This window comes from Artemia sp. Qi Xiang Cuo, chromosome 2, assembly GCF_049724085.1.
Source record: "Artemia sp. Qi Xiang Cuo chromosome 2, ASM4972408v1, whole genome shotgun sequence".
Classification (NCBI taxonomy): Eukaryota; Metazoa; Arthropoda; class Branchiopoda; order Anostraca; family Artemiidae; genus Artemia; species Artemia sp. Qi Xiang Cuo.
This window is the reverse complement of record NC_142795.1, coordinates 2,244,530-2,258,395: the sequence shown is the minus strand read 5'-3', so window position 1 is coordinate 2,258,395 and position 13,866 is coordinate 2,244,530. Positions and strand designations below refer to the sequence as shown.

Below are 13,866 nucleotides of genomic sequence, written 5' to 3'. Positions count from 1 at the left end.
GCAAAACCCGGCTACAATATTTCAAAGGTGTTATGTCACATATAATTTAAATTTTATAAGAGTCTGAAAAATTCGAAAAAGGAAATCAGAAGAATATGTTTCTGTTTTATATACTGTCATTATAGATAGATTTATTTTCCACATAACAGTACAATAATTACACAACATCTACAAATCCTCGCAAAGGCCCCATGGCCTTTAGGAGGGGGATTGAGAAACAGATCTCATAACATTAAACATTTAAACACTTAACATGTAGAGCATTTTCTTCATAAAAATAGAAAAAATATAAATATTCATAAAAATAGAAGTCTTTTGAAGGTACCAAACGAGTGGCATTCTCGAGCCGAATCGGGAAGGGCATTTCCATGCCAAATGGCACGAAACAAAAGGATTAATATCGGATCTTACTGTTGGTGTATGCAGAATTTGGATATTTAGAGAACTACAGAGCTGATAATTTTACGGATCATATACAAAAGAAGATGTAAATCTAAGGGACCGGTTGTTTATACAGGATGAGTTTTTATAGACAATATAATTTTTTATACATAAAATTCTCAATCTCCACTATTCTGGCGAGTAAGAAGAGCTTGAGAACCTGAAAGTAAGAAGAGCTTGAAAGTGGATTCAACAAGTTGATAGAGCTTCTTTGGTTTGAGATTGGTTTTCAAACATGTTAAAACAGACAAAACAATTTCAAAAATTCAGAAATGTTATAGGTCCACTTTTAGGGATTATTAACCCATCTTTGTCTTGCACGTAGACTTTCTGAACTTGAAACATCAGAAAACATTCCTTTTCTATACCTACATCCTGCACCGTATCCGACTGAGGTCTGTATGTTCAGGTTTCTGGCATGAAAACAATACCATAGCTTCTGGTCATTCAGAATTAGACGGATTTCTTGACGCATTCTTGTGGCCAGCCTCCCTATTGAAAAGCGATAGTCTTGAATTCAGTCATGCGTATGCCCTGCTGTGCAGACACCCCTTTTGATCATTCCATGAAATCTTAGCCATTCACCTCTTTGATCATCTGTTCAAAACAGGTGGGTCAAATTTGAAGAGTCTCCACATCAGGGGGTTAAGGGATCCCATATGGTTCTGACAGAGCCACTTAAGACTAACCCTTTTTAACAATAAAAGATGACTATTTGTTTGTTTAGCCTCTTAGCCTGAACAGTAAGAACTGTCCAATTTTAATGAAAGGTAATTATGAGGCGCTGTAAAAGCAATCTAGGTCGCTATAATGACATTATTGGCCGATATGTTTTGATTTGGGCTCCTTTGATTTGCTCTTGAAGGACTCATTAAGATTCGAATTTTAAAAATGTGCGATTTCCGTCTCTTTTAGAAGGGTGTTCAAGTGATTCGGACAGTAGACGAAAATAAAAGCAATTGCAGCAGATCTCTTGACAAGAAAGTCTTTAGACGTGCTCTACGACCAGACATAAGAGCGAATGGGTTCATGTACGCGGCTATTTCACGTATACTCGAGGTTAGGGATATCAACTGATGACAGAAAGCACACATGTCTTTCAAGTAGTCTCTTATGGGCATTCTTTTAGCCTTGCTTCGTCGATTTTCGAGAAAAACAATGAAAAATTCGGACAAATTTTTTGGTGCAATAATGCATAGTCGAATTAGACACTGTGAGCTTCCTAGTCTTTGTAAGACACTTAATTACTAGACTCAAAATGCTGGTAACACTGAGAACCCCGAGATGATAGAGATTTCCCGCGGTCACAATTTAAAGTTGGGAATGCTCACACCTAAGATATATTCTGCCCTAAAGAACACGCGGAGATTGCATAAAATAGCATCATTTCTTGTATGTCGTATTCCAAGTTTTTTGTTGTTTGTATATTTTTTCATCTGTATCATGAATTTCTTATAAACATTTTTTTTATATTTTCATTCTTACAAAAAGCTGTATGATCAAAACTATAAGTTCCTCCCATCTTCAGCTATCCTTGTATTGAGTAATTCATATTCTTAGTTACATTTTCTCTCGTTCTCTTAAAATTTACGTTTTGAAGTATTCTTAATTTGTTGTAATTCATGCTTGTATCTTGTCTGGTTTACTTACATGACGCTATATTTAGCCGAAAAGACCATTTTTTTTTTATCCAGAACCTTCCTAAGAGATGTAAAGTCACTAAAATTTTTTGGGGGGGGGCAAATGTATGTTCTCCCCTAACATAAGATTTTTACAATGTACCACGTTTTTGAGTTTTCAAAAGCGCACATGTTGCGCATGCCTAACTTTGCAACTGCGTGTAGGAGTGAGTCATGATCGAAATGTATACCCGATGTCGGAGATCGGACAGCTCCGTGGTTATCGTTGGAGGGGAGACTGTGTAGACAAGAACTGAAGTTATGTCATAGCGTAGGTCATTGATTTTCAACCAAGAAGATTCCAAGATCAATTCAAGACATCAAGTTTCATACCAGGTGTCTTCGCGTCCCTTTTCATGGCTATTAGCACACCCTAGGGAAACACAATATATTCCTTGTGAACTCGTTTGAGCTTTGACAAACAAGCGGATGCCAATATTAGGATAAACGTGATACCGACAAAGTGGAAGATTCACTAATGCTAGCACCCTTCGATGGCCGATTTTTCAGGTTCTATTATAAATGATAATAATCCATTCGAAATGACAAAGATAGCCTGAAAAATTTAAAGGGGGATCTCCCAGGATTTGGTACATGGGAAATTGAAAAATTTGAAAATTGTTTATGCACGAATTTACCATTCAGTTTATATAACATTTTATAAGTAGTAATGTTAGACCTATAATATGCGTAAGTCAAGTCTAAAACCAGCTGAAATGTGTATAATCTAGAATATTTATTTCCTGTTTATTTTGATTAACTTGTGTTGTCATTTCAATTTCTATCCTGCAATACCTAAGGGTTATGGGATCTGTTTTTAAAGTTCTATGATTCACGAACACGAGATTTTCTGTTCTTATTTTCTTTCTTTGTAGGGGGGGGGGGGCAACAATACATTTTTTGAAGAGGGGAGATAATGAAACACAAATTTTGTTTTATAATTTGAATATGAAGTGACCAGAAATTTAAGGAAATTTATTATTTCCGTACCCTCCCGTGCGTATCTCCCTGATTGCTATACATTTTTCTTTCAAAAAGGCATTCTTATGGAAGACATTTTTATGCTTCTTCTATATGACATGCTATAATGCCTCATTAGGAAGTTTTGTATGTAGTGGTCAATTCCAGAAATGTGGCGGGGTGGATTGTATTTTTCCAAAATTAGTAGGAGCATTTTTTTTTTTAATGAAAATACCAAAAAGGCTATTTTCAATTAATATACTAAAAAAGGTATTTTCCAAAATCTAAGGTTCCAATATCTAATATTTTGCAAAATCTAAGAGGGAGGGGCAAATGCTCCTCCCTCAACTGGCTACATATTATGGCTTTATATGTTTCTAATGTAAACTATTTTATCCTTCGTCTTGAAGTTTCAAACACGTTAATGGGGGATTTCCCCAATTAACGACTTTGAGATGAAGATATTTCTGGGCCAGGCTTCGAGGACCAACCCTGGCGTGTTTATACTCAGGTGTTTAGCCCCCTGTGCAAAAAAAGGACTTAAATAGCAGCAGAAAATTCTTTAGAATATATCTTAAAGAAAGATCTGGGACTGGGAATGAAAGTTTTACTTTTTTCCCTATAGGAAAGTCAAAGTAAAGTTTTACTTTATTTTATATTGATCAAACAAATTCTTTGTTTGGCTTTGGAACGGCTTATTTATTAACTCATGTGCAAAAACAGGACAGTTGCTTCCTCTTTATTCCCAAGTGCAAACGAACTAAAAGCCGGACAAGTCCTATTAGACCCTAACAGCTTGGCTGAAATAGTAATTGAACGAAGGATTGAGACAGTATGACAATTAACACTATTCTCCAAGGTAACAAACACGAAACACAGATAGAAAAGAATAAGAAATGAAAAGAATTATTCAACCATGAACACTTGTTAGGAACACCATTCGGTTTATAGATAAACGAAAGATCACAAAATCTGTTTTTATAAGGGTAGTCTAGGATACACTGTATAAAAGTCAGTAACCATAGAGATTAATCGGTAAAAAGACAAACACCAAAATCTACTTACAAAACTTAAATAAAAGCAATATGTATAGAACTAGAATGTAATTAATGAATGTCTAACGAGACGAAAATTGTTAAGATCACAAAAAATAGCATCTCCTTTTTGAGGGAGATGATCCAGTCTAGACCATCCCAGAAATTTGTTTTAAGGAGTTGAGACAACTTCCAAAAGCACCAAAAAAAACGGATTAGATGGAATTTTAATATATTTATATGGAAAACCATAAAAAGATTGAGCAATCAGGAGGGATGCAAACTCAGAGCATCCCTTTATTCGTATGTCTCTGTTACCCCCTCCCCTTTAGGCAGTATGAATCAAGATACGTTTACTTTCAAATTTGATTTGGTTCAACACGCAGGATGTTCATCACAGGTATACACAACTTTAGGGGGTGGCTCTTAACTGCATTATAAAGCATACTAGAATACAATTTCTCTACTTTTCAATGAGCGAGTTCTCGAAATCTATTTTTAGAGGATTTTCAACTGCCTTCAGATACTATGCAGCCACATCGCAGTTTTCCGCTTCACCTAATTATTTGATCTTTCGATCACAAAACTGAAACTTAGTCTGTTTTTTTACCAGGGCGTTTCCAGAGCATTTTCTAGGACCCCTTCCCCATCGAAATATTGAGAAAAAAAAATCCTAAGATAGTATATTCTGTGGCTATTTAATAGCGAACCAATAGCTAAAACAAACTTAACACATACACCCAACCATCCACCCAAATCACTACTCAAAAGCTCGAAGTAATTTGTAAGAAAACGCGCACAAAAAAGGGCTTTCATGATCCTTCAGCCAGGGAGTACACCTTCCAGTCTAGCTTCTCCAGATTTCTCCAGGTACCCATTAAGAACTGGTTGAGTCCGGCTGAGCTTACAGAGTTATGCAACTGACCTCCGTTCCCAACCAAATAATCAGCGTTGCCAGGACTCGAACCCCTCCCCTTGCGGAAACAGTATTGCAAGTCCAGCGCACTAACCACTCGGCTAGTTCGGTTCCAGCCCCTCAAAACACAAAAAACTTAAGGGGCTATAATTAGAAGTACGACAGCTTTAACTAAGCCTTCATCACAATGTTGATGAGATATTGATGATAAATGAGCTCTATATAGAAGAAACATGACAAACCGTCTTTCCGTCAGGTTCCTAGCTGCCTCGCCCAACATAATATATTAGGATTTTAATTTCGATTTAGAGTGAGATAGCCCATGGGTTGATTGAATGTTCTAAATTAAATAACGTAAAAGTTGTACATTTGCATACCTGATAGCAAAGCGGTGAGCTCAAAAGACTAAAGAATAATCCATGATGATATGTGCCATATTATAACTCAAACAGTAATCAATGCTGTTGTAGGTACAAAGGATGGTAGTAAAAATCACTTAGCACTCTTTTTCGATAATTTTTCAGGCTTAAATTTGGCTTTCAATTTAAGTGGATGGAGAAAATAGTGCTAAGTTGACGTTAATATTCAACAGCGCACTGCTAGTAACAGTTTAACTGGTTTACATTTCGACCAAGACCCTGCTCTAAATTTTGGCTTGTCTAACATGGCTAAGAATTTGGCAAGGGAAGAAGATTTCGGAGATTCATAGGTACGGTAATTATTTTGGGGCAAAATTAATAAAAAAGAACATCATCAAGATTTCTCAAGTTATCCCGTGGGGTCATTCTGGCCAACATTGGGGAGGATCAAACATATAAAGAAAGTGCTCTCGCTTCCTTCTCAAAATTTTACAATCTCCCAGTATCTTTCTTACAAGTCCATATTTTGGGGGAATAGTATAAAATTGATAACGAGCATTAAGTGAGTTGCCGCACTATGGATAAAGCCCTCCCCCCCCTCCTGGTGATTGAATTTGTGAAAAATGCACTCAAATAACCGAAAATTCAGATAGCGTGGTCAGAAAAGACATCGTTGACGTTTTGTCGGCCCCTTTAAATATATATATATATATATACATATATATATATATATATATATATATATATATATATATATATATATATATATATATATATATATATATATATATATATATATATATATATATATATATATATACATATATATACTACGGGTAAAACCATCTGAATGAATTACATAAAGCAAAAAAGAAATTGAATACGAAGTAGAAGAGGAACGTGAACATAAAAGGTCATCAAACAGTTCGTGGTGACGAACTGTAAGTAAGGAGCGACCCGGCTAAATAGTAATCGAAACTCTAAACAACGGAATTTTTATACCAACTGATCCATAAAAAGAATCAAATTTTAATGTTGATTTCAAATATATAAGATTAATCAAGTTTAGTCATACCTATCAAAACTAACGTGCCTCAGAAAATTTGGCCGATTTTAGAAAAAAGGGGGAAAGACCCCCTAAAATTATAGAACCTTAATGAAAATCACACCATCATATTCAGCGTATCAGAGAACCTTACTGTAGAGGTTTCAAGCTCCTATCTAAAAAAATCTGGAATTTTGTCTTTTTTGCCAGAAAAAAGATCACAGATGCGTGTTTATTTGTTTTTTTTGTTTTTTTCCCCAGGGCTGACCGTACTTACCCAATGCTCCTAGAATATAGTCAGTGGGCTCATTGGATCGTAAATTAAAAGTTCTACTAGGCCCCCTCCCAGGCAACTAGGCCCCCAGGGCAACTAGGCCCCCTCCCACGCTAATTTTTTTCCCAAAGTCATCCGATCAAAATTTTTAGATGGCCATTTTGTTCAGCATGGTCGAAAATATGATAACTATGTCTTTCAGGATGACTTAATCCCCCGAAGTCCCCTGGGGGAGGGCTGAAAGTTATGAACTTTATCCAATGTTAACACATGGTTTTGGTTAGTGGGAAGTATACAGACGTTTTCAGGGGGGATTTTTTCTGGTAGGCGGGGGGGGGGGGTTATATGGGAGGATCTTTCCATGAAGGAAGTTTTCATGGGGGAAGGAACATTGAACATTTCCCAGCATTATTAGAGAAAAAGATCAGAAATTAAAAAAAAAAAAAATTCAACTGAAAATAAGGAGCAACATAAAAACTTAAAACGGACAGAAAATATTACGTATATGATTGGGTTCACCCCTAGTCAATACCTCGCTCTTTAAGCCAAAGATTTTTTAGTACTTTCATAAGAGCTATTTATTCTAATTAACTGCCTTTGTGATTAAGGGGTCATTTTAAAAGAATTGGAACAAAATTCGAACTTTAGCTTAAACAGCAAGGTATTGACTAGGGGGCGAACCCCCTAATATACTTATTAAAAATCTATGAATATAGAGGTTCGTTACGTTAGTTAATTCGTAAGTTACGTATATTTATTACTAATAAAAACGTGTAATTAAAATAAAACAAGTTTCGAGAAAGACATTTAACCAAATAAAACTAAAATTAATATGCAAATTTGTTTTAATTATTCAAGTACTGGGAGCCAAAATTAAAACCTGCATTAAATAACAAAAGTTCAAAAATTAAAAAAAACAGGTTTTTTTAACTGAAAGTAATGAACGACGTTAAAACTTAAAACAGACAGAAATTATTCCGTATATGAAAAGGGCTGTCCCCTCCTCAATGCCTCGCTCTTTATATTAAAGTTTGACTTTCTCACAACTCTATTTTTTTTTTAAACAATAAAAAACTTTAGCGTAAAGAGCGAGGCGTTGAGGAGGGGACAGCCCCTTTCATATACGGAATAATTTCTGTTCGTTTTAAGTTTTAACGTCGTTCCTTACTTTCAGTTAAAAAAATCCTGTTTTTTTTATTTAATCGAGATAACAACACAATAGCCGTACATTAGCCACAGTCGCAAACAGAGGCGGTTTTCTTTGGGGGGGGGGGAGGGGTACTTGCCCTGGGCGTAGAAATTTTAGGGGTACAAAATTTCGAATAATTAATCTAACAGTTCATTTTATAATTTTTGAAATTTATTTTTATTAAAATAAATTAGAAGGTGCAGTTAACTGATGAAAATAATAAATAATTTATCAATTAATAAAATAAAGTTTTAAAATAGTTAAGCAATAATAACTAAATTAATGTAACTAATAATAATCAATAATAATAATTCTCAAATTATTATTAATAATAAATTATTAAGAAATAAATTTAAAATAATTTTGTGAATAAATGAAAATTTTGTCTAAATTTGGCCTGAAAAGTTTTGGGAGACAGGAGAGGGGGCACTAATCAAGATTTGACCCCGGCACAAGAGAGGTCACAACCGCCATTAGTCTTAAATACAAAGGACAGTAAAAATGACATTTGATTCTTGAAATCTTTATATGAAAATTTTTACAACCATATACATCTTAGAAAACCATGGCGTATTTCGGTGCGTTTTCTGGAGGAATTTCACCCGCCTTGCTAAAAGAAAAAGGTCACTGAAAGGAGCAACAAAAGATGATAATCATACTGATAATAATGATAGAGTATATAACTGATGAAGGATATCAAGATAGTTGCTCCACGAAGGATACATCCCCCCTCCTCTAGCCTGGGGATTGTATTAGTAAAAAATATACTTCAGTATCCAAAAATAACATTATTAAAATTGTTAAGACATTTTGGAGGACTATGTTTGAAAAAAACATCTGTTTTACTACAGGTTAATCATATGAATGAATCACAATAAGCCAAGACCAAAACAAAAAATCTAGTAAAAGAAGAAAGTGAAAATAAGAGAGGTTATCGAGATAACAACACAATACCCGAACTTCCGCTACAGTCGTAAACCTAGCTATTACCCCTATACCCCCATAAATCACGGTTTGAATGCTCAGAGGAAAATAACAAAAGTGAAATTGTCAAGGGGTTTTCCGTGAGAGATTGTACCTGATAGATTATTGCAACCATAACAAACAAATGAGGCAAATATAATTAATTGTAGCAATGTAAAGTCAATGAGTCGGAAAATGGTGCTACCTTTCTGGTATATCATGGACAAACACCCAGAACATAAACATCTTATCAATTTCTGAAGCTTTTCAAGAAGCACGAAAAAAGAAGCCTAGGCTACAATCAAAAACCACACACAACATTACACCAAAAGTCTCATTATTTTTTTATGAAAATATAAGATATTTTAAAAGTGTTGTCGGTACTTGTATGATATAGCGCTGACCACTCAAGTTGTTCATCCATTGACGCATTGTAGACTCAGTTTTTTTCGTTAGTTTCTTTCAGCTTAGCGTGGGACAAGACAAAGAGAAGTGACAGAATAGATGGGAAATACATAATTTGGGCTATACATTTGCACATTAGGCGGAGGGGGAGGGAAAAGTATTTCCCAGTGTGAAGCTAGAAAACAATTCGGCACTTCCTTGTTATATAGCACACTCAAGAATTGAAGTTAGGTTAATCATGATGAAATATACCAAAATATGATGAAAATATAATAGTTTAGTAACAAAATTATGAAAACTACAATAAAGAATTATGAAAGGGGGGCTGCCCAGAGCGCATTATATTAATAAGGTAATGTAAACTAACCTAACCTAACCAAAATAACGACTAAATATTTAATTAAAATATAGCTACAATCTAGTTTCCCACCGAGCCAAAGCTAATTGTCTGGTATAAAGACCATGAAAAACCAGTTATTGTCTCATGTTCGCGAGTGTGTGCTATATAACAAGGAAATACCAACAATTCTTACTTTATCATATGCAGAATAATTGTACATAACACATTAGGCATACAGAGCGGCTATAGTTTACCCCCCCCCCCCAAGTGCAAATCTATAGCCTAAATTTGTTTTTAAAGTATTATATTTTTATCATACTTAGGTATTTTTCATTACGATTGAGCGTCAAGAGGAACAGATTCTACTTACATGAAGAATATTAGGTCGGCGCTATATCATACATGTACCGTGCTGTCGAATTGACCAACTTTTTTGATTTGATAAAATTGTTCCCCTCTCAAAACAAAAATCCTTGCATATGTGTTAATCCTTAGGGCTAAAGATTAATTTAGGGTTTAGGCTCTAGTATTATTTTATGTTAAACGATACCTTCAAAAGATTAGAAAAACCAATTAAATTTGAAATGATCATAATCATCAAAAACCCTCAGAGCCAGAGATTTGTAATGCACATACAAAAAACACTCGATTAAATCGCACCTATACAACTGGGGGGGGGGATTCCGTTTTTTTCCAAAAGGAAGGTTCACATGACATATCTGTGTACACCAAAAGGGGAGATAGACGTAAGGTGTTGGGAAGGAATAAAACGATACACCCTGCAACTTCAGTGGCCCCCTCACCCCCTAAAATATTTTTTTAAGTTATGACTCCTCCATCAACCGTGCCCATAGTGTACCGTATGGCGTACGTTCTCCCTTGGCCAACGTCGTAAGAGTATTTCAATGAAAAACACAAAAACAGAAGAAGAAACCTTAAGTTTCAAAACACGTCCTTTGGGATTCAATCGTGCGATGTATGGTTTAAACTCAATGACAAGAATAATTCTGACTTTATGAGATCTTTTCTTTGACATTTTCAGGTCAAATCTAGAAAACACATTTTGACTTAATAACGAACACGGTTGGTATTGTCATGTCTCCCTTTTCATACCAACAAAAAAAAAGGTGAGATAGGGGTTATTCCCCCTAAAAGTCCCCAAAGATCATCCCTTTAATAAGAATTGGTATTGCACATGAAAACATTCAACATTATAACTTCATAAACGTCTTTCCTTTGATAACCCACGGGAGCAAACGGAGAGGAGGGGGGCTCGAGGCGCAGATCCTCACTCCAAAAGAAAGGTTCAAATCTCACTCATTTTGGGTTCATTCTTATTCAAATTATATAAAAAAAAATCATCCAGTGTACACATCTGGGCCTTAAATCTCCTTCTATCCTTGAAGTTTTTTTGTTGAGCTCTTTCTGTCCATAATACTATATATGACATTCTCGTAAAAAATAAGCGGTACTCCTGTATTAAACGTACTCTTTTATATACTGCAATGGAAACCAGTCACGAGAAACCCGTTTTTGACGGGTTAATTCAAGACACCACTATAGAGTATTGGAATGCATAGCGTGGTTTTCACTGCGTGGTTAAAGCATACCATATATTAAATACGTAACCTAGTTTAACCTAGGTACCTCCCCCCCTATCGTAAACGCAATGAAAACTAATCTATACATTCCAATTCTTAATAGCGGTCTATTGATATAACCAGTCTGGCGGGTATCTGTCCCAGTGTCTGTAGCATTTCCAGTTTGACATTCCATATACAGCATATAAAAGAGTACGTTTAATACACAAGTACCAAAACAGTGTAATTTCCACTACCCTAAGGAGCCTTAGTGGGAACCTTAAGGCCTGCGATAGGTTTCTCCATCCCCCCCCCCCTCTACTTTAAGAGGTATTTTCTACCTTGAAGGTAGTTGAGCTAGGTGAATGAAACTCTCAGGAATGAATTCAGAGCATTAATTATCTCCTTGGTAGGTATTTTGAAGCACCTGCCTCCACTTCTTTTCCCTCCAAAGAACATTGACGTTCGAAAATCTGAGTTGTAACAGTGCAACCTTGCGAAATCAACCTTTCTGCTCAAATGAGGGATAGGCGTTTTGAGCCTCATTTGGTAAATTTGATGAATCCCAAAATTTGTAAAGGTTTGTAAACTTAAGCCAATGAAAAAGAGATTGAAAATTATAAAATTAAATACAAAACATTTTTTCATGGGAATTTAGACAGGTGGCCTGTCATATTTACAATTTTCTAAACCCTAAGAATAAGAAAAGAGCAGACAAAGTAGTTGTCAACACTGGTAATACCTTCCTAGGAGATATTTTAGGCCCTAGATTGATTTCAAAAATCTTCATTCACCTAGCTCAACTACTTTCCATGAAGCCGAGAAGCCCTTAAACTAGAATTTTAACGAGAAGCTTTAATCAGCAAACACTAATTGCACATTCTAATCAATTTGTAGGCTACAATCAGGGTTACTTATCCACAACTGTGGCTCTTGGGAAGGAAACCTGTAAAGAAGACTATTCTTACTTCATAATGTGCACAATCATTGTAGTTAACACATTTTTAACCCCCTCCCCATATTGAGCAAATATACGGCATAAATCATATATTTCCCACACATTTTGCCATGGCCGTATCCGGGGGGGGGGGGGTTACCCGGTTTGAACCACCACCCCCCGAAATTTTTGACGGAGTCGAAAATTAGTAAAACCTAGGTAAAAGTCAGTATAATTAGTCGAAAACTTAGTCAAAAATTAGTACCCCCCCCCCGAAAAAAAATCCTGGATCCGTCCTTGCATTTTGTTATGCGCCACTCCCTTCAACTTAATACCAGTAAACTGAATCGACGATGAAATCAAGAAACGGAAATACACAGGAAATATAATGTGGGCTTTATATCTTTACTTGGGGGGGGGGTAAAGCATAGTGATGCGGCTTCAAAACGTGTTAATTAGGCTAAAATTTTTCTGCATATTAGGAAATAAGAATTGTTTTCTAAATGTTTCCTTCTCAAGAGCCCCAGTTTTAGGCCTACAATCTCAAAGAGCCTACATTAATACCCAATCAGGTAAACCCGCAATAGATTGACTTTTCGCTAACTCTGAAAGTTAATGTAGGATACTAAATGAAACTTTCAGGTATGGACCAAGTCTAGGCTAGCTCATGGGCAGTGCTTCCAATTGTCCCCCACCTCCAGAATACTGCTACCAAGGATAAAAAAAATCCTGCCTATGGCTTTTTTTACCACTTCAAGGGATGATCCCAAGCTCGACTGAAGACAAATTCATGGCATTTCTCCGAGAAAGTTAAGTAGGCTAAATATTTCACAGTTCATATTAGCCTATTGACTTACAAATAAAGTAAACATAGGCTACCACTCAATGCCTTTTTTATGCTTTTTCCAAATACGGGCCTAATAACAACTTTTGCCGCAAAAGAATTTGCCGCAATACATAGGTTATATACCAATTCCACCCCTAATTGATATAAATATGGGTGGGGGTAAAATTAAGTTAGGTGTACCTATTTGGAAAGAGCATAAAAAAGGCATTGAGTGGTATGTTTACTTTATTCGTCAGTCAATAATATAAACAGCGAAATATTTACCCATTTACCTCCTTGAAACGCCAGAATTTACTGAAACAATTGAATTCTACAATATATGCTAATTACCTCTAAAGTGTTAAGAACATCGTTACAATCCCTTGGCTGCTTAATTTGATCATGAATTGCCACCAAAATATTGTCATATCCTCCATCCACAAAACTCACTCCTGTTGCAACAACTTTTAAAATATTTAAGCAAGATAACACAAAAACTCCATAAAATAACATTTTCATTCTTAATCACTATTAAAGTAAAAACTGTTTTTTTTTCATACAGGCCACACAAAAAAAATTCTCTACTTCCAACTCGATGGATCTTAGCTGATGTCAGAAAAGCAACTGGTTATTTTTCATTGAAATGAAAGGAACGACTCGCCCAGCTGAGTCTCAGACAACGCCTCCATGCCAAAGTATAAAATACTCCTAAAACTTAATTTCCTACCCTTGGGTTTCGGATTTTTTGGTATATTTATTTTGGTGATTACTTTGTTCAAGATTTATTTATGAAAAATAGCTACGGGGGTAAATTAACCAATTACTCCAAAAAAGGAAAATTACTCCAAGGAAGAGAATACTAAGAGAAAGAAAATTTCCCAATTTCACCAGTAACGCCAATTCACGAAAATGTAGGGG

General features: G+C 35.5%; 1 protein-coding gene across 1 annotated transcript in view; it reads right to left on the bottom strand.

Moving 5' to 3' along the window:
* LOC148954794 (calcium-activated chloride channel regulator 4A-like) overlaps window positions 1-13,548 on the bottom strand; it is a 112,114-nt gene extending 98,566 nt beyond the window's left edge. The window contains exon 1 of the mRNA XM_089098641.1: window positions 13,300-13,548. Coding sequence (XP_088954767.1) covers window positions 13,300-13,467 — 168 coding nt within the window. The 5' untranslated portion in view covers window positions 13,468-13,548. The remainder of the gene's footprint in view (window positions 1-13,299) is intronic.
* Window positions 13,549-13,866: the final 318 nt, after the last annotated feature.